General features: G+C 44.0%; 1 protein-coding gene across 1 annotated transcript in view; it reads right to left on the reverse strand.

Annotated features, from left to right (window-relative positions):
- Positions 1-26432, reverse strand: part of MGAT4A (alpha-1,3-mannosyl-glycoprotein 4-beta-N-acetylglucosaminyltransferase A) — a 134461-nt gene that overhangs the window by 96398 nt on the left and 11631 nt on the right. The window contains exon 2 of the mRNA XM_040336338.1: positions 14590-14913. Within this exon, the coding sequence (XP_040192272.1) occupies positions 14590-14683 (94 nt within the window). The 5' untranslated portion in view covers positions 14684-14913. The remainder of the gene's footprint in view (positions 1-14589; positions 14914-26432) is intronic.

Here is a 26432-nt window from a genome sequence, read left to right on the forward strand (position 1 = left end):
TTCTGGTAGTTGGTGACCAGGTTTGAACACATCTCAGGAGGGATTTTGGTCCTCTCTATTTTACAGATCTTCTCTAAATCCTTAAAGTTCTTGGCGGTCGCTTGGCAACCTCGAAGTTTCAGATCCCTCCATACATTTTATATAGGATTTAGGTCTGGAGACTGGCTAGGCCACTCCATGACCTTAATGTGCTTCTTCTTGAGCCACTCCTTTGTTGCCTTGGCAGTATGTTTTGGGTCATGGTTATGCTGGAAGAACCATCCACGACCCACCTTCAGTGTTCTGGCTGAGGGAAAAGGTTCTCATCCAGGATTTTACAAAAACATGTCACCGTCCATTGGCTCTTCAAATGCAGCAAAGTCAGCCTGTACCTATAGCAGAGAAACCACCCCAAAGCATGTTTCCACCTCTGTGCTTAAAAGGTAAGGATGGTGTTCTTAGTGTCATAGTCAGCCTTTTTCTTCCTCCAAACACAAGTCGAGTTTATGCCAAAGAGCTACATTTTGGTCTAATCTGACCACTTTCTTTCAATCCTTCTCCAAATCATTTAGATGCCAATTGGCAGACTTCAGACAGGCCCATACATGTGCCTTCTTGAGAATGGGGACCTTGCAGGTGCTGCAGAATTTCAATCCATAGCGGTGTATTGTGTTAACAATGGTTTGTTTGGTGACTGAGGTCCCAACTGCCTTGCGATAAACTCACAAGGTCCTCGTGCGTAGTTCTGGGCTGATCCCTCACGTTTATCATGATAAACCTTACCCCGTCCGTGTGTGTCTCTCTCTCTCTCTCTCTCTCTCTCTCTCTCTCTCTAAATCTGTGTTAGCACTTCTCCTGCCAGCTGCATGAGTGCTGCCGGTGATCTGCCAAGCTTGTTCCAGCTATGGTATTTGTTCCTCTTAACAGCTGATGATCAGCTGTTACGTTCGGCTATTTCCGTAGCCTGCTACTGCGCATGCCCGGAGTCTGCGCAGTCGGTTGTGGAACTTCTCAGATGGTCATCTTCTCCCTGGGGCCTCCCCCGCCCTGGGTGCTGGCTGACTGGTGCCCTGGATGGGCCGCTCTATTGTCAGTCAGTGAGCTCCTCCTGCTCCGTCAGCCCCATAGAGCCGCACACAGCCCCCCCCTCTCCGATGCCCAGGGATCCCGCATGCCGCGGACACCAAAATCGCCGGCTTAGTGGGGTCACGTCACCCTTCCTGCAAGATGTCAGACGGGGAAAGCATGTAGAAGGGGATGGTAGGTGTTGTGTAGGACGGCGGTGTGCTCAGTCCATACAGAGGGGGATCCTCTCTCCTCCCCCATCACACAACAGACTCCCCTTCTCTCTGCTCTGCATCCTGATCTGCCGAGCTGTGTTCCTCTTAACAGCTAACGATCAGCTGTTTCGTTCGGCTATTTCCGTAGCCTGCCCATAGCCTATTACTGCGCATGCCCGGAGTCTGCGCAGTTGGGTGTGGAATTTCCCATATGGTGGAACAAGGATGTTAAGTCACCGGCACTGGGGAGCTACAGTTCATTGAAGGAACAATGAATGCCAACATGTGACATATTGAAGCAGAGCATGATCCCCCTCCCTTTGGAGACTGGGCCACAGGGCAGTATTCCAACATGATAACAAACACACCTCCAAGACGACCACTTCCTTGCTAAACAAGCTGAGGGTAAAGGTGATGGACTGGCCAAACATGTTTCCACACCTAAACCCTATTGAGCATCTGTGGGGCATCCTCATAACGGAAGGTGGGGAAGCGCAAGGTCAACATCCACCAGCTCTGTGATGTCGTCATGGAAGAGAGGAAGAGGACTCCAGTGGCAACCTGTAAAGCTCAGGTGAACTCCATGCCCAAGAGGGTTAAGGCAGTGCTGCAAAATAATGTTTGAATCTAAACAATAATTATGTTTTGGAATCGAATCAAACCAGCCTGTGTTTGCTTAACTGTAGTGTGGCTGCAGGGATGTCCAAGGCCTGGCTTTGCTTTCCGTTGCAGGTGGGGTGCCTGAATCACAAGGCTAGCTGAACAGAATTAAAAGTCCTGGTAGAACAGCTCCTATATATGCATTTCTGTTTGCCTAAAGATCAGCCTTGATATTGTAGCTTGAGGAGTACATTTTCTCATGACTGCTGCAAGCACGTTTACACTGAGCAGTTAAGCATACAAAGCTAAAACAGCATCACCTGGTCCCAACATTCTCCTGTTTACCAGACATGCATGAAAAAGGATCTAGCAGCCCAGCTGACATCCAGGGGCACAAGCAAAATAATTAATCAGAGAATTTCATAAAGAAATAAATGCTTATCATGTACTACAGCTAAAAAATCTGTCTGGCAGGGCCATGCTCTCAGAACGAGGAAGACTCTCCTGCATGTAGCATCTTCTTCTCTTAAAGCGGTGGTTCACCCTAGAATGCAAGTTTCTACCATAAAATACAGCATAGTAGCGTGAGCTACAGTATGCCTTTATTTATTTATTTTGCGCCGTACTCACTGTTTAATCCCGGAGATACGTTTTAGACTCGCGGGGAATGGGCGTTCCTAGTCAGAGGGGACAATGATTGACGGCCAGCTATGGCGCGTCACGCTTCCCGAGTAGGACTCGTCTCTTCACGGCGCTTTACGGCACCTGCGCACAGACTAGGAGCTGACTGCGCAGGCGCCGTGAAGAGCCAAGTCCTTTTTCGGCTATTTCCGTGAAGCGTGACGCGCCATAGCCGGCCGTCAATCATGTTCCCTCTGCATAGGAACGCCTACTAGACTTAAACTTATCTCCGGGATTAAACAGTGAGTACGGCGCAAAAAAATAAAATAAAGGCATACTGTAGCTCGCGCTAGTATGCTAGATGTCATGTTAGAAATTTTTTTTTTTTTTTTTTTAGGGTGAACCCCAGCTTTAAGCCTCGTACACACGACCGATTTTCCCGGCAGGAAAACTGCCAGGAGAGCATTTGGCCGGGAATCCCGTCCGTGTGTATGCTCTCTAGCAGTTTTCCCATCAGGAAAACAGCCGGTAATCCAGACAGGAAAATAGAGAACCTGCTCTCTATTTTCCTGTCGGGATTCCCAACAGTGTTTCCTGCCGAGAAAACTGGTCCTTTCTATGCTTACCTGCAGGGTAGAAAAACCGTGCATGCTCAATAACACTTCGGCGCATGCGTGGTAGCATACAACGTTAGTCTGGGGTGTAGCAAGATGGCGGCGACGGAATCGAATGTGACGAGACACCAGCTTGTCGTAGTCGATGACGTCACCGCGTTCTTGCCATTCAAAAGAACGGCGGGATTTTGTGTGGCCGTTTGTATACACAGCTTTTCAGGGCAAGCCTGCCAGAAATCCGTCGGGAAAACCAACGTTTTTTTCCCCCGACGGGATTCCCGGTCATGTGTACATGGCTTTAGAATCTGTCAGCAATTTTTGAAACATGCCAGTGAATTTTATTGTTAAAAAAATGTAACAGCAACTGTTACAAAGCTGAACGCCCAGACAGATCGAGGACCTAGCAATATGTCTGGCAGAAGGGCCCAGATCACAAGACTGGCCAAGCAAATTTACAAATCATTTGGCAGGCAAGACAGCTCACACATATGGATGGTGTATTTAGCCATGTGCTGACATACTCAACTTTAAATGCTGCACTTAGATTCATTATCAGTATGAAATGCAATGATACCAGCCTACAGGTATGAGAAAAAAAAATGTTGTGAGCCATTGTCAGTACACCTATCAACAACCTTTTTTACTGCTGCCATAACTATTTTGTCAAGACAGGCAAAGTCTGAAAACACACAACAGACGCCATATGCTGCTTTCAAAATAGCAGTTACATTTTTTTCTCCATGTAGTAACAGTGTGATTTGAGTGGATGTAAAGCCGTTTATCCGATGGGACTGGTTTTTGTTTAATCAGTACAGTTGTCCTTCAAAAATACACTACAACACATTACATAACTTAAGATTTTTTGTCACTTTAGTAGCCTCTTCATTTTTGATATGAGACTAGCATGCAAAAAAAAAAACGGACGAGCATTCGTCCAATAATCACATGGTGTGTACCAGGCATTAGTGCCTGTGTAAATGAGGTGGAGGTAAAGGGAGGGAGAATTAAGCCTTAAAGAGGCAGTAAACTCCCCTGGTTTGTTTGTACCTATAGGTAATAATAATATAATAAGGCTTACCAATAGGTACTGTAAATATCTCCTAAACTAGCACCGTTTAGGAAATATTTACTGTATACGCCGTCGATGATGTCATCAGCGCATGCACTCTGAAGGAAGGTAAAAAAAACACACTGGGGATGATTTACAAAAGGCAAATAGACTGAAATCTGCAAGGGCAGTTGCACCAGAGCTTGGTAAATGAGATGCAACTTCACTGCAGAATACCCAATAACATGTAAGGAAAGTAAAATAAATAAATAATAATACTAATAATAAAAAAAAGCATTTCTGCTTTCAGAGGATTCAATGATAGAAGTCAGCAGAGCTTCCTCTCATTTCCTAAGCTCTGGGGCAACTGCACTAAATATTAAAATATATTATATAAATAAAAAATAAATGCACATAATCTTGCATTTTTTTTTTTTTTTAACATATGCATCCTTTGATTCATTGCACCCGCGATCAGCAGATCATGGGTGCACCGCCAGGATCTTGCAGACTCTGTCAGCTGGCTGTCCATATCTCCGATACAGGCAGACAGCTACTGAACTGCAGAATCAATGAAGTGCAAGAGCACTCACCAGTGCCCTTACATTTCATTGAGAAATACAAGCTGTCTGCCACGGAAGACAGCGGTACTTGCAGTTCACTTATTTGGAGGATCATGTGAATGAATGACGTGTCTGTGTGAGAGGAGCCCTGCACTACCGCCCCATTTTCAAAAAGTTACGGGAAGAAGATCCCGCTCACTGTCACAGCGTGGAAAACGTTGGTGGCTGGAGATGGGTATATAGCAGCATGTTACATGTTACACATGGGTTTAACATGTAACATGTTCCTAAAGGTGAACGTATCCTTCAACACTAGCAGGGGTGCTTCACATTATCAGCTTTTATTTATTTGTCCCAAAAGCAAAAAAATACTGTTGCTGTAACTGCTTATAAAGTATTATTGGAATTTGGCTTTGATTTGTTAGTGTATCTATATCTTCAAGTACATCCAACACTCCCCTCCCCCTAGACTGACAATGTTGCTGTCCAAAAGGTGCCTCCTGTGCTTCTTCATCCAGATTGGGGGCACTCTAATACAGGAGGTGTGTTACTGGCTAGATCACCAGGTGAAAAAAAAAAGCCTAAAAAAAAGAAACCTAATGCAGCCACCACATCCAGTGATTGGTAAGCTGTAATATACTACACTTTTTGGTTTTGGGTCTAATACCGCTTTAAGTATTTAATCACAATTTATGATGGAGACCATTGCATTGCTAAAATCTTATTAAGCCAATGTCCTGTAAAGTGAAAACAAGCATGGCCCAGCCAACAGTAAAAAAAACAAAAACAAATGAATACATTTCGGAGACTAGCATGTCCCCTGAGCCTTTCCCTTCTTCGTACGTGATAGATTAAGCAGGGTAGGATGAAAGCAGCTATAGACTCATCAATATGGATGGAGACCTAATTATGTTACAGCTGAGTCACACTGCTTAACATTTCCACCTCTTCCCATTTCCAATAAAACTACACCCAATACTGTCAAGTCAACATGTACAAATAATAGAAGCTCCTCAATCAATGTAAAACCAACACAGATGGTCCATAGAGGAAGGGCCAAGTGTTCAATACAACCAAAAACCAGCTAATCGGTTTTAGGCCTACCTCCCATATCTGGTGCTTATATCTGTATACCCGACTGCTGGTGCTTTCATAGACTGGAGTAGAATTACAGGAGATAAATGGAACCTTGATGAGCGTGCAGCATCCCTATTTGCAAATGCATGCAACCAAGACCTTTTTTAAAGTGGAACTTTAGTCAGAAAATTAAGTCCAGTTAGATCACGTCAGGCTGGCCCCTTTTGCAGGTACAGTGGAACCTCGGATTGCGAGTAACGCGGTTAACGAGCGCTTCGCAATACGAGCTGTATTTTCCTAAAATCCTAACTTGGTTTGCGAGTGTTGTCTCGCAAAACGAGCAGGATTCACGCCAAAGCGGTGTGCAGTACCGCATTTGGCCTGAGGTGGGAGGGCGCCGGAGCCGAATGGTGCCAATTGGAAACGGCCGGAAAGGCCCGAGGACAGTTCGGCTGACCTTGAAAAGGCTCGTTAATTGAGTCTTTCCGAGGCTTGCCAAGGTCAGCCGAACTGTCCTCGGGCCTTTCCTGCTGTTTGAGGCTCTCCGGCGCCCCCCACCTCTGGCCGCATGCGGTATTGCATGTCATTGAAGTCAATGCGGAACAAATTATTTTCATTTTCATTTTCATTGACTTTAATGGGAAAACTCGCCAATGCTGGAGGCAATTTACAGCATACACTAATTTTGGTAGAAAAAATATTAATGTGGAATAGATGTTCCTGAATAGAAACTTTGCATCTCCCTAGGAGGTCAAGGTGCAATGCTAGGGCAGTAGATAGAGTATCCCCCCACTCCCCGATTATTTTCTCCCCTACCTTTCTTTCTTCCTTTTTCCATTTCTTCTCTTTTTGACACCGCCCTTCCTATTCCTGTTACTATTCTTTCCTACCTTACTTTAAGTATTAAAAATGTAAAAGAGAATGATAGTACATCCTCCATACATAAACAAAGTAATAAAGTGATTCAGCGCTGGAAAATAAATAAAACTAAATTGCAAGCCAGCACTGCAGATATAATCCAAAAAAAATCTCAAAATGAATAAATAAATAAATAGTGCAGCGCAAGTACATAAATCTAAAAATACAAATTATAACACAATTGATCAAAATTAATACATAGAGTCCATAAAGTGCAAAGTGATAAAGGTGCTCCAAAAAACACAATAGTGATATATAGTGCAGAAATCTTCATCAGATCTGTGACCCATAGGACAGGATTATCCTCCACCAAGGCTAATGGATGGCCTCTCACCTCAGCGATTCGACCTGTGGCTAGGTCAAAAAGCAAATAGCATATCCTCCACAAAGTAAATGGCAAGCAGCTTTCATGGGCTCAACTCCAAACCGTCCACCAGATGGAACCAGCAAGCAATAAGCAAGTTAACACTCCCCCATAGATCATTCAATGGACCGGGAAAAAGTAAAAAGACACACTCTAAGTGCTCTCTGCTTAAAAGGTTTAATAATCAAAACAAAAAAGTTTAAAAACCACTCACATTATCAAGCACTCTAAACCGAGTGCAGAGATGACAGCTTGTACCGCAGCTCAAAAGCCCGGATCGATGCATACAGCGTGTGATGGTCTCTGTGAGGCTAACGCGGGTGATGTCAACGTAGCTCCTCCCCCTCGTACGCGTTACGTCCCAGTGTGGGCGGGACTTCATCAGCGTGGGGCCCCACGCTGATGAAGTCCCGCCCACACTGGGACGTAACGCGTACGAGGGGGAGGAACTACGTTGACGTCACCCGCGTTTGCCTCACAGAGACCATCACACGCTGTATGCATCGATCCGGGCTTTTGAGCTGCGGTACAAGCTGTCATCTCTGCACTCGGTTTAGAGTGCTTGATAATGTGAGTGGTTTTTAAACTTTTTTGTTTTGATTATTAAACCTTTTAAGCAGAGAGCACTTAGAGTGTGTCTTTTTACTTTTTCCCGGTCCATTGAATGATCTATGGGGGAGTGTTAACTTGCTTATTGCTTGCTGGTTCCATCTGGTGGACGGTTTGGAGTTGAGCCCATGAAAGCTGCTTGCCATTTACTTTGTGGAGGATATGCTATTTGCTTTTTGACCTAGCCACAGGTCGAATCGCTGAGGTGAGAGGCCATCCATTAGCCTTGGTGGAGGATAATCCTGTCCTATGGGTCACAGATCTGATGAAGATTTCTGCACTATATATATCACTATTGTGTTTTTTGGAGCACCTTTATCACTTTGCACTTTATGGACTCTATGTATTAATTTTGATCAATTGTGTTATAATTTGTATTTTTAGATTTATGTACTTGCGCTGCACTATTTATTTATTCATCCTCCATACATGGTATGCTGGCAACTACCCGTAGATCCAGGTGCTTGGTAAAAGAATGTACTATCACATCCAGACCTGGGCCAAGGCTAAAAATTTAGGAGGCCAACAATGGGATTCTTGGATACATGCATGCGAGATAAAGGCCCCTTTCACACGGACAGACCGTTAAGGTCCGCCTGTCAGTTTTGACGATAGACCTGAACGGCCACTCCATGCATCTCTATGGAGCGTTGGATGTCAGCGGAGACATGTCCGCTGACATCCGACCCAATCCGATCCGCTAAAAACAGACGTACGTCCCCATCCATCCATGGTGGATCGGGTAAGATCTGATGAAAAACGGACATGCTGTCCATTTTCATCAGATCGCTCCATAGGAAACAACGGCGCCCGACAAGCCCCTACCTGCTCAGTGAGCAGAGAGGAGCTTGTCATCCGTCGGCTCAGCGGAGATCTGCGGAGAGATCTCGCGCTGAGCTGGCGGACTCCGTAGCGACGGAGTCCGCCTAGTGTGAAAGGAGCCTTATTGTAAAAAACTTTATTCTGACGTTTGTCCACTGCCCACCATTTTGTCCTGCAACTTTGTAATTGTGACCGTCTGTTTTTATTGGTATTCATGATCATAATATATTATTAGTTCCACTGCAGGTATACCAGCCTGCCAACATATTCTTGATATATTACTGTATATCTACATCCTATTCTGTAACACATTCCATTGCTCAATTCACAAAAAATGCATTGTGGTATATGTACAATGATGAGAAGGGCGTCTGTTCTGCATTCTGTACACATCAATCTGTAGCTATTTCTGTATGTTTCAATGCTTCTTTTGTACTCTATGCTAGCTGGACTATGAGTAGTGGTCTGTATTTTACTTAAAGCGGTAGTTCACCCCCCCCCCCGACACGATTTTACCATCGAGACAGGCATTGTAGCACGAGCTACAGTATGCCTGTCCCGATTTTTTTAACCCCGGACTCACCTTGTAATCTGACATCGTAGATTTCGGCTCCCGCGGGGAATGGGCGTGCCTATGGAGAGGGAGGATGATTGACGGCCAGCCCTGGCACGTCACTCTCCCCGAAGACAGCCGGAGTAGGTCTCGGCTCTTCACGGCGCCTGCGCACAGGCTATGCGCACGCGTCGTGAAGAGCCAAGCCTATTTTTCGGCTATTTCCGGAGAAGCGTGACGCGCCAGAGCCGGCCGTCAATCATCCTCCGTCTCCATAGGCACGCCCATTCCCCGGTATCTTCGATCTACGCGTACAGGGTGAGTACGGGGGTAAAAAATTCGGGACAGGCATACTGTAGCTCGCGCTACAATGCCTGATTTTATGGTAAAAGAAAAAAAAAAATTTTTTTTTCCGTTGATAGGGTGAACCCCCGCTTTAAGGAATCATATAGAGAACCATTTCTCTTTTCACTGCCCAATATCACACGCGATTAATATACATTACAGTTATCGATATTCTTTATGTCGGAGAACAAAGATGTTACTTACTGTATATAGTTTCATTAGTCATCATCATTCATTATTTTCATACCAACAGTCTGGTTAAAGTGGATGTAAACCCCAATTTATTTTTTTGGATGTCACAGTGTAGAGAATAAGATTTCCTATCATCTGTGCCCAGTCTTGCGACACAGAGTTAATACAGCGCTGAGCAATCCTCTTTTTATTATTCAGTGAAATAAAACAGACTTCCAGATAAAGACCAAAGACCTTGCTTGAGTGACAGGTTATTTGCATATCTTGTGCACTAGCTTGCAGACATGCACGGCTTCTGTAAAGTGCACAATTCACATCCCCCTCTCCTCTCCTCCTCTCCTCCTCTCCTCTCCCATCCAGCACTCCCAGGATTGGCTGTCTTTCCTGTGTTTTGATTAAATGTTTTCAAAATATGGGGTGATCCACAGTTCAGTGTAAACAGCCATCAGAATATACATAGACAAGAAGCTATGCATGTCTGCAAGCTAGTGCACAATACAGTTGTATTCAAAATTATTCAACCCCCACTGAAATTGATTGTTTTGGCCAGTTTGACATTGATTTTGATCATTCAGTCATCCTGCTTACAATTAAATCAAAGAGGCACGTGTAGGTCAGACAAATATAACATAACATTTATAATGAAATAACCACAAATGTCTTTTCTGTGCTCACATCATTATCAGTTTTATTCAACCCCCAAGTGACATTCAATCTTAGTACTTAGTACAACATCCTTTTACAGTTAGAACAGCTTTTAAACTTGAAGCATAGCTTGACACAAGTGTCTTGCAGCGATCTACGGGTATCTTCGCCCATTCGTCATGGGCAAAAGCCTCCAGTTCAGTCACATTCTTAGGCTTGAGCACTGCAACTGCTTTCTTTAAGTCCCACCAGATGTTCTCAATCGGATTTAAGTCTGGTGACTGCGAAGGCCATTTCAAAATGTTCCAGCCTTTAATCTGCAACCATGCTCTAGTGGACTTGGAGGTATGCTTGGGATCATTGTCCTGTTGAAAGGTCCAACGTCTCCCAAGCCTCAGGTTTGTGACGGACTGCATCACATTGTCATCCAATATCTCCTGGTACTGAAGAGAATTCATGGTACCTTGCACACGCTGAAGCTTCCCTGTACCTGCAGAAGCAAAACCGCCCCAAAGCATGATTGACCCCCCGCCATGCTTCACAGTAGGCAAGGTGTTCTTTTCATCATAGGCCTTGTTCTTCCTCCTCCAAACATAGCGTTGATCCATGGGCCCAAACAGTTCTAATTTTGTTTCATCAGTCCACAGAACACAATCCCAAAACTTCTGTGGTTTGTCCACATGACTTTTGGCATACTGCAGTTGACTCTTCTTATTCTTTGGAGACAGCAAGGGGGTGCGCCTGGGAGTTCTGGCATGGAGGCCTTCATTACGCAGTGTGCGCCATATTGTCTGAGCAGAAACTTCAGTACCCACATCCGACAAATCTTTTCTCAGTTCCTCAGCAGTCACACGGGGACTTTTCACAACTCTACGCTTCAGGTAGCGCACAGCAGTCGAAGTCAGCATCTTCTTTCTGCCACGACCAGGTAGCGTTTCAACAGTGCCCTTTGCCTTGAATTTGCGAATGATGCTTCCTATGGTGTCTCTTGGTATGTTTAACATCTTTGCAATCTTCTTATAGCCATTGCCCTTCCTGTGAAGAGTAATCACCTCTTCTATTGTCTTCCTGGACCATTCCCTTGACTTCACCATGTTAGTAACCACACCAGTAAATGTCTAGAAGGAGCCGAGTATCAGTCATTTTAAAGCTGCCCGATTGGTGCTTATTAGGCTTTATTGCTGCTCCCTGACATCCACAGGTGTTTTCAATACCTGATTGAAAACACTTCAATGAACCTCTGTTCTTCAGAGAAGTAGTCTTCAAGGGGTTGAATAATTGTGTAAATGAAGAATTCACAAAATAAACATTTACTACTGTATTACAAAACCAATTGATGTCATTTTAGTTGCATATGGTTCTTTAAGAAGTCCTTGTAGGATTTCATTCTGAATACAATTACAAATGTACACTAAATTCCCTAAAACCCTTTACAGCATTGGGGGGTTGAATAATTTTGAACACAACTGTATATGTAAATAACCTGTCGCTCAAGCAAAGACTTTGGTCTTTATCTGGAAGTCTATTGTTCAGTGAAATAAAACAGACTTCCAGATAAAGACCAAAGTCTTTGCTTGAGCGACAGGTTATTTACATATATTGTGCACTAGCTTGCAGACATGCACAGCTTCTCGTCTATGTATATTCTGATGGCTGTTTACACTGAACTGTGGATCACCCCATATTTTGAAAACATTTAATCAAAACACAGGAAAGACAGCCAATCCTGGGAGTGCTGGATGGGAGAGGAGAGGGGGGATGTGAATTGTGCACTTTACAGAAGCTGTGCATGTCTGCAAGCTAGTGCACAAGATATGTAAATAACCTGTCACTTAAGCAAGGACTTTGGTCTTTATCTGGAAGTCTGTTTTATTTCACTGAATAATAAAAAGAGGATTGCTCAGCGCTGGATTAACTCTGTGTGGCAAGACTGGGCACAGATAATAGGAAATCGTATTCTCTACATTGTGACATCAAAAAAAATCCACTTTACATCCACTTTAACCCTTCATGGTAGACCCAGGACCATTTATTGCACCCTACTTCTGCCTAGGTATCTTGTAACTATGCAATCAATTGGAAGCCAGCTAGCCCAATAAATATAAAATACAAACAATGCCTTATTTTGTCCACTAAGCTTATAGTGAAATGAAAAACACGTTTTCACCGTCAACAAAACTTGAATTTGAATATAAAAACGGGGGGGAACTAATGCGCAAAACCAACCTAAACAAGGGCAAAACATGAATTTGAATATATTTTTTCAAACATAGTGCTCTTTTAGCCCTAACTCCCTTAGGATTAATGCGATTCTAAAGGCTGAAAGTTTTTTACCTTTATGCATTCTACCTAAGCTCCCTCCAAATCCAGCGATGTGCACAAGAGCATCGGCTCTTGAGGACTCTCCCTCCTCATTGGCTGAGACAGCAGAGGGAGACATTGGTTCCCGTTGCTTTTGATCACAGCCAGATAGCCAATGAGGAGAGCGAGGGGGTGGAGCCGTGCCGCAGCTCTGTATCTGAATGGACACGCAGAGCTTCTGCCATTGAAAGCTGCTTGATCTGGGGGCACTCGACGGGAGAAAGGGGGACTGGCGCTGGCGGGGGACCCAAGAAGAGGAGGATTAGGGCTGCTCTGTGCAAACCCACTACACAGAGCAGGCAAGTATGACATATTTGATTTTGTTTTTTATTGCCTTTAAAGCCTCACCCACCCCACTAGACTCTTTGAGTGTCATTACAGAGCTAATGTAAGGGAGTTAAGAGTTTTGTAGAGATTTTATGTCACTTAGGAGAATGTTACACTAGTGAGGCTATTGCTGCCAACATTGGCATTTGATAGCTGAACGTTGAATGACAGTATGAGGGGTTTTAAGAGAATCATGCGCAAAGTAAAGGTCCTTCCTACATACTAGATATCCTAATGCTGATGACAACTCACCAACAATGGAATCACTATACAGCAGGGATATGCAATTAGCGGACCTCCAGCTGTTGCAAAAATACAAGTCCCATCATGCCTCTGGCTCTGGGTGCCATGCTTGTGGCTGTCAGAGTCTTGCTATGCCTCATGGGAATTGTAGTTCTGCAACAGCTGGAGGTCCACTAATTGCATATCCCTGCTATACAGGGTTCAAAAAAGTAAAGAAATACCAGACAATTGAGCTTCCTCGTAACTAAGGATGAGCTCTGGCGTGTTCGCATAGAACACGTTCAGAGCCCGCCAGGAAGTGTGCACGGCGCTGTGCTAATCACAGCCATGGAGACATTGTCCCGATGCTCAGCTGCGGGGATCGTGAAATGTCTCCCTGGCTTTTATTAGCGCAGTGCCGTGCACACTTCCTGGCGGGCTCACGAACACGCCAGAGCTCATCCTTACTCGCAACATACATTCTGCAGCAATTGGATAATCAGAGCAGTAAAGCCACAGTCATCTGGTTTGCAAAGGGAGCAACACATGGAAGCAAGGAAGTATTGTTTCTGCAGTTTTGAGCCATTCTGTCACTGTCAATGATAACAGGATCAAATGTGTGACATCAGCCACAAGATGCCTGCTATCACCTTTATTGGTCCAAAATTGTCTTATGTGCCAGCGTCTGATAGAATTTCACTTAGTCAATGGGGCCTGACTTTTCCTGACTTGGCACATGTGATCGGACAATAGAATGACAGCTGGCGGGGCTTTGCCATGAAGTCAGAGGAAGTCAGGTACCAGTAACGAGGTGAAACCAAACAAGAACGGGGCATAGAAGATACATTTCTTAGGCCCCGTACACACGACCGAGTTTCTCGGCAGAATTCAGCCAGAAACTCGATCGGAGCTGAATTCTTCCGAGAAACCCGGCGTGTGTACACTTTTCACCGAGGAAGCCGACGAGGAACTCGTCGGGCCAAATAGAGAACATGTTCTCTATTTTCTCGTAGTTCAATGAGGAAAGTTGGCCCGCCGAGATCCTCGGCGGCTTCAACACAGAACTCGACGAGGAACTCGATGTGTTTGGCACGTCGAGTTCCTCGGACGTGTGTACGGGGCCTGAGTATTAAAGCAAAAGCAGGAATCAAGTGGGGTCTTCTATTGGGCAAATGATATATTCCAAAACTAGAGCTCAGGTTCACTTTAGCAGAAAGACCACCTGCACTTTCAGGAGACTGTATTTTTCTTTTTTTAAAGTGTGTCTCAACCAATCTGTTTTCTTAGCATACAGGTTAAATAATTACCATCTACCACAGAGACACATAATGGTAAGCATTATAAAATAGAACAATTGTAATTTTCTTGCGCCATAGAGACATAGCTATTATTATTATAATGGAACATGTTCTGCAAAAGAAATTGTAGCTAGTGACAGATAGGACCTACCTTTCCCATTTTGCCAGGCCGTGTACCAGGACAGGCTGAGAAAAGAAGTGATAAACACTAATGCGGTGGCCACAGTTCCATTTCGGAGCCTCATTTCATTGCACCATCACACTGGTTCTGTAGCGCCTACATTAACATTAAAGAACTTAAATATCCAAGTCTGTTTATGCACGGCTGGGAATACATCAACGGTCCTGCCTCATCTGGCGCTGGGAAAGACGTTCGGCTCTTCGGTTTATGCACAACATAATGATGTTCTTTCACATCTCCTGACCAGTCCTGGCACCTTCACCTTAATTCTCCTCTGTGGCTTTACGTTCCTCCCTATCAAAAGACAAACACAGAAAAGATGGAATCTTCAGTAAAATAACGCCTACAGAACTAAACTCTGAGATCACACGGATACATTAAAAGAATTCTATACAAATGGAATATTATTATAAGGGTTTTGTCTTGGAAGTGAAACAAAAGTACAATTTGATTAAAGGAAGAACATAAAGGTTACTTGGCAGCACAGAAGCACTTCAGCTCTCTTAGGGCCTAATATGATAAGCTTTGATGGCTAATAAAGTGTGATTTTGATACCAGATGCTTCTGAGATCATTCCAAACTCATTGCAGGCACAGTTGACGTCTTCAATCCGAGTTAGAATTTCCATGGACAACAAAAGCCCATTGGTACTGGCCCTAAAAGGCAATCCAGTGAAAAACTACAAAAGTGGTCTTCAAACTACAGCCCGAGGGCCAGATGTGGCCCTTTGCTTGCCCATAGATGACCCTCTGGGCACTATTCCTCCCACGGACACCAACAATAGGGCATAATTCCTGTCACTGATGCCAACAATAGGGCACTATTCCTCCCAGTGACACAATAAAGGGTCACCTCTTCTTCCACTGACACCGATGATGGAGCACCATTCCCTAATATTGACACCAATGATGGGGCTTTATTTCTCCCACCGACACCAATGGCAAGGCACTATTTTTCCCACTGACACCAATGATGGGGCACTGTTTACTACCATTGATGCCAAGGCATTGTCTACTCTCAATAGCCACAGTCCAGCCCCTCAAAGTCTGAAGGACAGTAAACTGGCCCTTTGTTTAGAAAATGTGGAGACCCCTGCTCTACAACATGCCCTAGGCTCAGTCAGGCTCTCTTATGATAAGACTCGCTTCTCCAAGCTCACAAGTTATGTTTCTAAAACAGCCTCTCTCAAAAAGGGTTGCTATGAGGTCACTGAGCAGTGATTGATTCATCTTCTGATTGATGGTGCCCACATAAGCACCAACACCACTCAGCAGAACCACTGGAATGGGACCAGTGGAACTTCTCCTCCAGTTTCTCAGGGAAGCAACCACTCGCACAAATAATCAAGTTCACTGTCTGTAAGGGGAAGATTCTCCTCACCACTCTCCTCAAATGTAATCCTTTACTGGCCCCCACTGACATGGGCATTTTTCTTACGAACAACCAGTATAACAAGGCATTCTTTCCACTGAAAACCAGTGCAAGAAAACCATTTTCTCACTGACCACTGCTGTTGAGTAGCATATGACCAGCTTAAAGCGGAAGTAAACCCATCCAGTAAAATGTTTTATTTCTGGCACTTGCTGAAAATGTAATGCTCCCATTGGTTGTGCCCTCAACCAACCAGTCAAACCATCCAATGTCTGGTGTCATAACTGATCACATGTGCAGCATCATAGATTAAATGGAGGCAAAGATGGCAGCTTCCTTGGCTGAAAAAGATAGGGGGGTTTACTTACACTTTAAGAATATATCTTTCCCTCTATATCTATTCAAGGATTTTCATATTCAAGGATTTTCATATCTGGGCCAGCAAATGAACCGGCTGAACCAGTTCATGCATTTCAGCATGGTAATGAACTGAGTTCCTCTTAGCAGTGTAAGGTAGTGCAACTCTGCAGAACAATATATAAAACACATTAGGCTCCATGTACATGGGATGTTGTTAAACCTCTCCTGAACGATTTAACTTGACAGCTAGAAACCAGCATCCAAATGTCCATTTAGCCATATTTACATGCTGCGTTTAAAGTGTTTTTTTTTTTTATAAAAAACTACTGTAAACGAAACGCTGCAAAACGTGAGTTAACGCGTTTAGCAACAGTTACAAGCTGTTAAAAGGCTTTTGGCATTTCAAATGCCTCTGAACCCATTTTTTCCGTTCCAAAAAAGGCTTCTAAACTCAACTGACTAGAAAGGACCCTGTGTACATGTACTAATAAGATAACAGAGGAGAGTTCAGGGTAGGGTTGCTACCTCATCCCTTTAAAACAGAACACATGAATTACACAGGTTCTGAGGCTAATTACGGTGATAATTAGACTCATTTGGTGCCTTACCTGCATTAAATTAGCCTCAGAACCTGTGTAATTCATATGTGTTCTGTTTTAAAGGGATGAGGTGGCAACCCTAGTTCAGGGGCAGCTGAAAAAAAATGCCCAACTGCTCCTAAACGCCCGTTTACCAGCAGCAGTGTACACAAGGTCTTACAAACAAAAAGTATTTTCTCCTTAAACCATTTGGGTGTGCAGATCATATTTGTGATTTGTTACTTTTATTAAAATTATACTAGATCATTGAAAGCTGTATTCACCAGAAAAGTACCAATACTTTTTTTTTGTTAATCTTGCTGTGTTATACATCAATGCTAATTAAATATGCATATCAAATAATAATTTGTGGCAAAAAAGGTGACTTTTATTAAAATGCAACAAGCACGTGTTTATCATTGTGCCTAGTTAAAAATCAGATTTAATTTCAGCCTATGCTGGGCAGACTAATGAAGATTGGATGATCTGGCTGGCACAACAGTGCCCTTTACACACATTTCTACATAAATCTAAAAAAAAATTCTAAAAGGTTTTCCCTTTTTTTTAGGATGGTGTGAATTAGGAAGTTAACTGCTACAAGACGTTTTAGTTAAATTACCCAATTGGTAATTCAACATAACATAAAAACGTTAACATTAATTCTCAATATTTTGGATACTATCAGAATACAGGATTTGGAGAAATTATTTTTAAGAGGCTATGCTGAGCTTTCTAGTAAGAGAGAAACTCTCAAATTCCCAGGAAATAATACAGTCAAGTATAAATAGTAAAGCCTAAAATAGCCATGTACAAATGTAGGACTAGAGGTCACACTTGGAAATGTCCTTTGCACATAATTTTCCATGAAAATATCCCAATGCTCTCAAGACAATATAATATATAACTGGTGATTTATCGTGCTTCTCCCTGCAAAATATTTTAGTTAGAAAAAAAAAAAATATATATATATATATATATATATATATATATATATATATTATATATAAAAATTTAACAGAATGACGTCCCCCACAACCCAACTTCTAAACATTCCAGTCAAAAAGAAAAAGTATGTAAAGACCTTTACACATGCCACAACAGCCACACTCTAGTCAAGATTTTTCTTCTGTTCGTTTGATCATTGAGCCTAGGTTCACACTGCTGCAAATTCAAAATCGCGGTAAAATGCGCGATTTTACCGCGATTTCGTGGCCGCGATTTTGCCGCGATTTTGGCCGCAATTTAATGTAAATCGCGGCCCAAAATCGCAAAAAGTAGTACAGGAACTACTTTTTGAAATCGCAGACGCGGCGTCGCACTGATTAGGACAGTGCCATTGCCGACAATTTGAGATGCGATTTGACATGTCAAATCGCATCTCAAATCGTTCCAAATCGTACCCAGTGTGAACCAGGGCTGAGATTATAAAAACAGAGACTTCCGTTTTCTGATTCTGCCATTTTTCCTAAGGTGTCACAACTCTGCTGCTAAAGCTGGCCATACGCTAGTAACATTTTGTTCAAAAATTTTTGTTTTAGGAATATAGGTTTGATTTTCTAATCGACATTGGTTTGCAAATGCAGTAATAAGAAAATTCGAACAGGCAAGATGAAACAATTTTCTTCAACAAACAAGTTTCCAACTGTGAATGTAGTTTTCATTTGGGAAAGACCATTCAATCCAAAATCAAACGTTAAAAGCCAACACAATTTTGAAGTACCTTTGAACAACATTCGCAAGTCATTGAATGTACTGAGACTTCTTTAATAAATAAATAAATAAATAAATAAATAAATAAAATAAATAAGAGACAACAGACCACTGTTGGATTTTAAAGGCCGCGGTTATTTAAGATTGGTTTCAAAATATTGTGATAAATATTATCAACAACATATAAATAAATAAGCATAAATGTAAAGCATTAAAGCTAACCTAGCCACTACGTCTCAGGCTGCCAACACAATTACCCAGCTAGAACACTAGTACCCAACTTCATAACAGATAACTTTCATAATATAATAAATAAACTTGAGCATAGCTAGTCCCCCTTTGCTTGTTAAAACCTTCTTTTCTCCAATTTTTTTTTTTTTTGCAAAGGTGACACTACCACATAAAAATAACCGCGACAAGGTATCTTCTGAAAATAAGGGGAGGGTGGGAGGGGAAGAACACCACAGCTCCAAGTCTTCTGAGGCGAATGAGCCTGGGCTGGACAGAACCCGCTTTAAATAGCCCAGAGAAGGGCTAAAACCCACTGGTTCTGACTAGTTTGAACTGACTCTTCCCGGGCTTTATGTCCAGAAGCCCAGGAAGGGTCACCCAAAGTTCAAAGAGCCCGCCAAAATTCCCTCAGAAAGGTCACCTGGGGGTCAAATGACTAAATTTGAACTGACCTTTCCCGGGCAATCTATTCAGGCCCAGGAAAGGTCACCCAAAGGCTACTAAACCATTTTCTACACAGGAGGAGGGGGGGGGACAAACCCCCCCCTTCCCAAGAGAAAACTACTGTCCCCCGTCGCTCTCCCATGAGGAAAAGGGGGGTAAAATTGCCCCTTTTCCTGTCATTCAAACACTTGTTCAAAAATCTTCTAGTATATGGCAAGCTTAACTCATGTGCACTCAGTTCAATTGCATGAATCCTGAAGGCTTGTCCTGCTGGCCGCCAGGACACATAAAAAGGATATTATGAAAACTGCCTTAAAGTGAAACTTCCTTAATTTTTTCAACTTTCCATCTATTAAATATTCTGCCCTTGTGTTTTTAACTTTGAATAGTAAAAAAAAAAAAAAATTCTGCCAGTAAATATGTTATACCAGGGGTCGTCAACCACCGGAACGCGGCCCACTATCGGGCCGTGACCTTTCTGCAGTCGGGCCACGGGTGCGGGCGGCTGGCATTAGACACTTGAGCGGGCGGCATGAAAGAGCCGGGCTGCTGGCATAAGAGTCGGGTGGATGGAAGAAGCGGCGGGCAAGCAGAGATGACAAAATCTCTCTCCACCCCCTGCATCACCGCTCTTCTGCCCTGACAGCTGGTGTTATGTCAGCCTCAATGTCGGAGGTGCGGTGGGGAGCAGAGAGATGACATCATCTCTCACTGCCCGCCCCAACACTCTCCTGCCTTCATTGGAAACCCACCACCAAGTGCTAAATGGACCAGTGCTGCCACCAATGCAGTGGTGGCAGGCAGCGTGGTAAGTGACATTCCACATCTGGTGACAGGCAACATGGCAAGTGACAATCCACTTCTCGTGGCAGGTGACATGGCAAGTGACAATCCACTTCTCGTGGCAGGCAGCGTGGCAAGTGACATTCCGCATCTGGTGACAGGCAACGTGGCAAGTGACAATCCACATCTGGTGGCAGGCAGCGTGGCAAGTGAAAATCCACATCTAGTGGCAGGCAACATGGCAAGTGTCATTCTGTTTCTGGTGGCAGGGCTCCCACTGATTCTACATTATGGTGAGTTGAACCATTTAATTTATTAACACAATGTAAGAATAGTAGTAATGTGCTTCAATCACCCTGACACCATTGCCCACGAAAAACCTTTAACCCGCGCGCGTCGCCCCCCGTAGCCGGTCCCCAATGGCAAAAAGTTTGGGGGACGTTGCCTTATACAGCCCACATCCTGTTCCTTGTCTGGAAAAAGCTCTCTCTCACTCTGCCAGGAAGAGAGTTACCCCGCGTGCGTGTCCCCCCTGCCCCGGTCACGCAGCCAGTCCCCAATGCCAAAAAGGTTGCAGACTGTTGCCTTATACAACGCACTTCCTGTTTCTTGTCTGGAAAAAGCTCTCTCTCACTCTGCCAGGAAGGAAGGGGGGGGGGGGGATCAGTCCTAAGAGGACTGGGAGTGGTCGGCTCGGGCTCCCAGCAGCTCGCTGAGAGGCTGAGCCGGGTGTCAGTCCAGGGATGTGGGCGGATCCAGACCATATAGTCAAGATCTTTTCAGAGCCTGGATTGGCTCTGTGACGTCAGCTAAATTCTGCCTGCTGTCAGCTGGAAACGGGTCACAGGAGTGCGGAGTGCAGAACAAACTGCATTCCTGTGATTAAAAGATGAAGCATGACAAAACAAGCTTCGGTTGCACTTCTCCTTTAAGAAAGATGGTGGCTACATATCATTCACCCTTGCCCTGTCGTCTCTTTCTCATTTCAAAAGCCGGTGCTGGCACTCCCATTGCCAGCCTGATAAGAAATTTCAAAGCGTGTGGAGGATGAGGAGAGCTTAATATAAATAAACATTACAGATAATTACTCACAGCACAGATTAAAAATAATTGTGCCAGCTGCCTAATAAGAAATTGCAGTTCTTGAAAAGTGCGTAGAAGTCTTTACCACACAGGTAAGGTAGACACTTACTTCACTGCTAGACATTGCTTTTGGCCATTTATCCACATCGCACACAAGTAAATTATGTATGATTTAATAGAGGATAAGAGCTTTTTAGAAAATATATCCAATCCAGATCATGTTCTGAGATGCTCTGGAAATGCTGGGCCCTGGGCAATGATTCAAACATTTGTCAATGCTAGAGTGTATTGTTAGTAGTACATAATACGATTGGGCTCCAACGCCGAGGCTTCTGCCTTTCTTCTCTCTGAGTCAAGTAAGGAAAGCATCATTCACTAAACATGCCTGTACTGGATGGAATAACCTCCTTATCTGATATCAGGCTCCAGCTAACAATGAAAACATTTACCACTTACACATATCCGATTCTTTTTGGATCAGTTAGAAAACAAGACATCCGATTACTACTGAGCAATCCCAAAACTCTGCAGCTCTTGAAATCATAAGAATTTTTATTTTTTTACCTTGATATACGGAATGTACTAAGGTAAAAAATGTTTTAACCTTAGAACCATTTTTAGCCTAACTTAAACGGATTGTAAAAGCAAGTTTCTATGCAGTAAGACAAAAAAAACAAAAAACTTCTGTGTGCAGCAGCCCCCCCTCAGCCCCCCTAATACTTACCTTAAACGTGATCTTCCTCCAGCGATGTGCACAAGTGCCTCAGCTGTCTGATTGGCTGAGACACAGCAGTGATACTATTGGCTCCTGCTGCTGTCAGTTAACCAATCAGGAGAGAGAGGGCGGGGCCGAACAGCAGCTCCATGTCTGAATGGACACACAGAGGCTCAGGTGCCCCCATAGCAAACTACTTGCTGTGGGGGCACGGGACAGGAGGGAGGGGCCAAAAGAGTTGGCTAGGGACCCGAGAAGAGGAGGATCCAGGCTGCTCTGTGCAAACCCACTGCACAGAGAAGTTTAGTATAAAGGAAAAAAAAAAAGGAGACTTTAGTATCACTTTATTGCCTCATCCTATCACCAAAACTAAACCCCCTAAACAACCTGACCCTCAAGCTAGGCTGTATCTGTAGTTTCCTACAGTGTAGTTGTGTAGTTTCCTACACATAGTACATTCCTCTCCATGGCAAGTCTACATTCCATAAAGCTAAACAAAAATGGCAGCTGACGCAAATTTACAACTTGCTTTTAAAGTAATATGCACGTGGAAGGGGTTTGCACAGAGCAAAGAATATTTTTTTTCCCCCAGCACCCTCAGCAGCTAATTAGCAAAAATAAAATTAGAATTAAAACCAAAATTACACGAATGATTTGCGTTAAAAGCAGGGTTTTTTGTTGCCTGAGAGTTGCAAATATATGTAGAAGTTGCACTGCCTTGCCAAGACTCCTCTGTATGGTGTGGCCCTAAATCTAACCTATGAGAGCCTCCATGCAGAGAGTATATAGGAATGGATACATTGAGGGCAGGTATACCTAAGGGGAGTCCATTCTTTCATAAAGGTGCAGGAACACGCCAGAAGCACAGCACAGTGCAATGGCAGCTGAAGGTCAATGAACCAGCTCCAACAAGCTAAACAAAATGGCAACTGTTCCAAGCCTACATTCCATAGCAAGCCCAGATGTGATGACTCTCTTTGGGGAAACAATGTGCCTTAGAGAGAAATGTATCAGAATGTTATTCCTGGACTGCTAGTTATAAAGAACAAATGTTGGTGGTATTCCAGTATGCAGAATTTCTTTATATACAAAGTACGGAACTAACATAAGCCCTAAACCAAGGATCCTCAAACTACGGCCCTCCAGCTGTTGCGGAACTACACATCCCATGAGGCATTATAAAACTCTGAGGCCCCGTACACACGTCCGAGAAACTCGACGGGCGAAACACATCGTTTTGCTCGTCGAGTTCCTTGTGAAGCCGCCAGGGATCTTGGCGAGCCAACTTTTCCCATTGCCGTCGGGGAAAAAGACGACATGCTTTCTTTTTGGCCCAACGAGATCCTCTGCGGTTTCCTTGTTGAAAAGTGTACACACGACCGGTTTCCTCGTTGAAAAGTGTACACACGACCGGTTTCCTCGTTGAAAAGTGTACACACGACCGGTTTCCTCAGCAAAAAAAAAAACCAGCAAGCTTCTTGCTGGTTTTTGCCGAGAAACTCGGCCGTGTGTACGAGGCCTGACATTCACAGACATGACTAGGCATGATGGGAATTGTAGTTCCTGAACAACTGGCGGGCCATAGTTTGAAGACCCCTGCCCTAAATGTTACTCTGTACCAAATGAAGACATGTCCAAGATTCACACCCAAATGGCAGCACCAGGAGTAGGGTTGCCACCTCATCACTTTAATCCCAAACACATACTAATTACATAGCTTCTGAGGCTAATTTAATGCAGATAAGGCACAGAGTTTAATTACTACACTAATCAGCCACAGAACCTGTGTAACGATTACATGTTCGGGTTTAAAGGCCTGAGGTGGCAACCCTCGCTAGAAGGCCAGCACAGTGAACTAATGATACATTCAGCATTAAAGTCCTTTTGTTATAAATAGAGTTTCTTCACTCTGTGCGCGCACATTTCTATGAGGTGAAGCTGTGACTGACATTGGAATCTACAATAACACCTCGCTGTGCACAATCCAGGCTATCATAGCTGTCATACTTGGCATAGCTGGTGCGGTTCACAGACATTAGAGGTGAAGATAAGCAACAATGTTACAAGAGGTAGCCATACATGGCTGAAATGATTTTCCCATTCACACATTCGAGGTGGATGGTAGAATCCTTCTCGCTGTGTGTTTGTATTGTAACAGCAGGACTTCCCCACCATCAGAATACGCTGAGCAGCACTGCTGCCAATTGGCTGCATGCACTGATCAAGTAAATGTTTACCAACAAGTCTGCTCAGGAAAAGTTTGATAGATTGACATCTCAAGAACAAGAACCGTCATACACTGATCAAAATAAGGCTGGTTCCTTCTGAACCAGACGAATTTCAATCCATACATGGCCAGCTTAAAGTGGGTTTTTAATCTTAATGCATTCTATGTGTGAAGATCAGAGCTTTTTTTCTCAGAAAATAGGTGCAGGAACTCAACCACGACCCTGTTCAGATTTCAAAAACAGTAGAAGGGTCTTAAAGGGGCATTAAATAACAGGATTGCATTACATACAGAGTGCAGAGTTCAGGGGGGTTACACACAGAGTGCATAGCTGTCACTTGTAAACACAGTAACCAGACTTCTGTGTTTACAAGTGATTGTAGTGAGCAGGCACCAAAGGGTCTGAGCCAAAGGTGGTGGAACTGAGTTCCCCCAAGTTCCCCCAGAAAAAAAGCCCTGGTGAAGATAAAAAAAAAAACTTCTGTTTGCAGCAGCCCCCCTAATACTTACCTGAGCCCCATCAAGATCCAGCAATGTCCACGAATGCCTTAGCTGTTCAGGACTCTCCCTACTGATTGGCTGAGACACAGCAGCTGCGCCATTGGCTCCCGCTGCTGTCAGAGTCAATTAGCCAATGGGGAAGGGGCAGAACTTCAGCTCTGTGTCTGAATGGATACATGGAGCTGCGGTTCTGCTTGGGAGCCCCCATAGAAAGCTGCTTGCTGTGGGAATACGCAACAGGAGGTAGGGGCCATGAGCACCAAATAGGGACCCGAGAAGAGGAGGTTCTGGGCTGCCCTGTGCAAAATTATTTCACAGAGCAGATAAGTATGAAATGCTTGTTATTTTTATAGAAAAAAACAAGACTTCACAATCACTTTAAGTGCCGGTTCACACTGGGGCAGCACGACTTGCAGCGCGACTCTGCAAGGTGATCTGCACACGACTTCAGAGGCGACTTGCAAAATGACTTCTGTATTGAAGTTAATGCAAGTCGCCCTGAAGTCGTCCCAAAGTCATACAGGAACCTTTTTGAGTCGCTCCTATTAGAAAGGTTCCATAGTACAGAACGGAGAGCGACTTGTCATGCGGCTAAGATGCCTGACAAGTCGCCCCTGTGTGAACCGGCACTAAGAATGTCACTATCTTAAAGAAGGTGTAAACTAAAGCTGGCCACAAGCAAGGTGGATGGAGGAATCCCCCCATCAGGACATTGAATTCTGTGAGCGGGACTTGTCGCAATCAGAATACACTGATCAGCAGCTTCTGCCTCCTAAGTGATAGCACTGGGCAGATGACAGGTCCTCTTTATGGAGACATCTATTATGCTCCCAATCTCTCCACACTTTAACCAATTAAACCCAAACGTATTAGTTGTGGTCCCGGGCTCCCAGAAAGAGGGGGGTGGGTGGCAGGTGGAACGTCACAACACCGCCACCATATACAGCCACCCAGATCCCTTCTACATTAGCCAGGAGCTGGCTGAAGAAAACAGATCCAAGCTCATGGATGCTACTGCATTCTGGAGCTTGTGTTAAATGCTTCAGACTCTTGACATACGTAATGCAATACTAAGACAGCCCATAGATTTGTGCACTTGATTCCCCCATCCACACACTTGATTTGGATGGGAGGGGGGCTCATCCCTGTTGAGCTATTGTATTCTGACAGTCGGGACTCGGGATACTTCCCCACCATCAAAATACATGGATCAACACTGCAATTTAGCTACCATTATAGCCGGTGGTGCTGATCAAGCAGGGAAAATCCGACAGGCCTGTTGTACATAAGTCGATCGGTAGAACCTCCCTACCCGTACATAGATTAAAATTCAGCTGATCCCCGATTAACTAGGAACATTTTGATCCATGTCAGCCCAGCATTACCCTATTCCCTGTTCCAGCAGGCACCAGCTAAATGGGCAGTCACTCGCCATCACCATAATCATCACATAGAGTACGGTGATATTAATCCTGCACATGGAGGAGACAAGCACGCGACTGCGGCTGAGAGCGCTGGACCAGTCGCATGGATAGAGGAAGCCTGACAGAGCCAGGAATAAAGTTAGTATTATAGTTTATCTCTGTACCCCTAGACTAAACAAGCATGAGCATTTACTCATGGGGTGGGGCTCATCGTAAGGGTATGTAGCGCCCTGCTTATTTTGTCTAATTACCGGAGTGCAGCTTTAAGTTAGCATACTTTCCGCAGTGTATTATCTACATACTGATGGATAATTTAGGCCTGAAGCAAGACTGCATTAAAGATTCAGCATGAGATTAGAATAGAATGGAGAAAGTTCTACAGAGTA

Source organism: Rana temporaria, chromosome 2 (assembly GCF_905171775.1).
Source record: "Rana temporaria chromosome 2, aRanTem1.1, whole genome shotgun sequence".
NCBI classification, from domain to species: domain Eukaryota; kingdom Metazoa; phylum Chordata; class Amphibia; order Anura; family Ranidae; genus Rana; species Rana temporaria.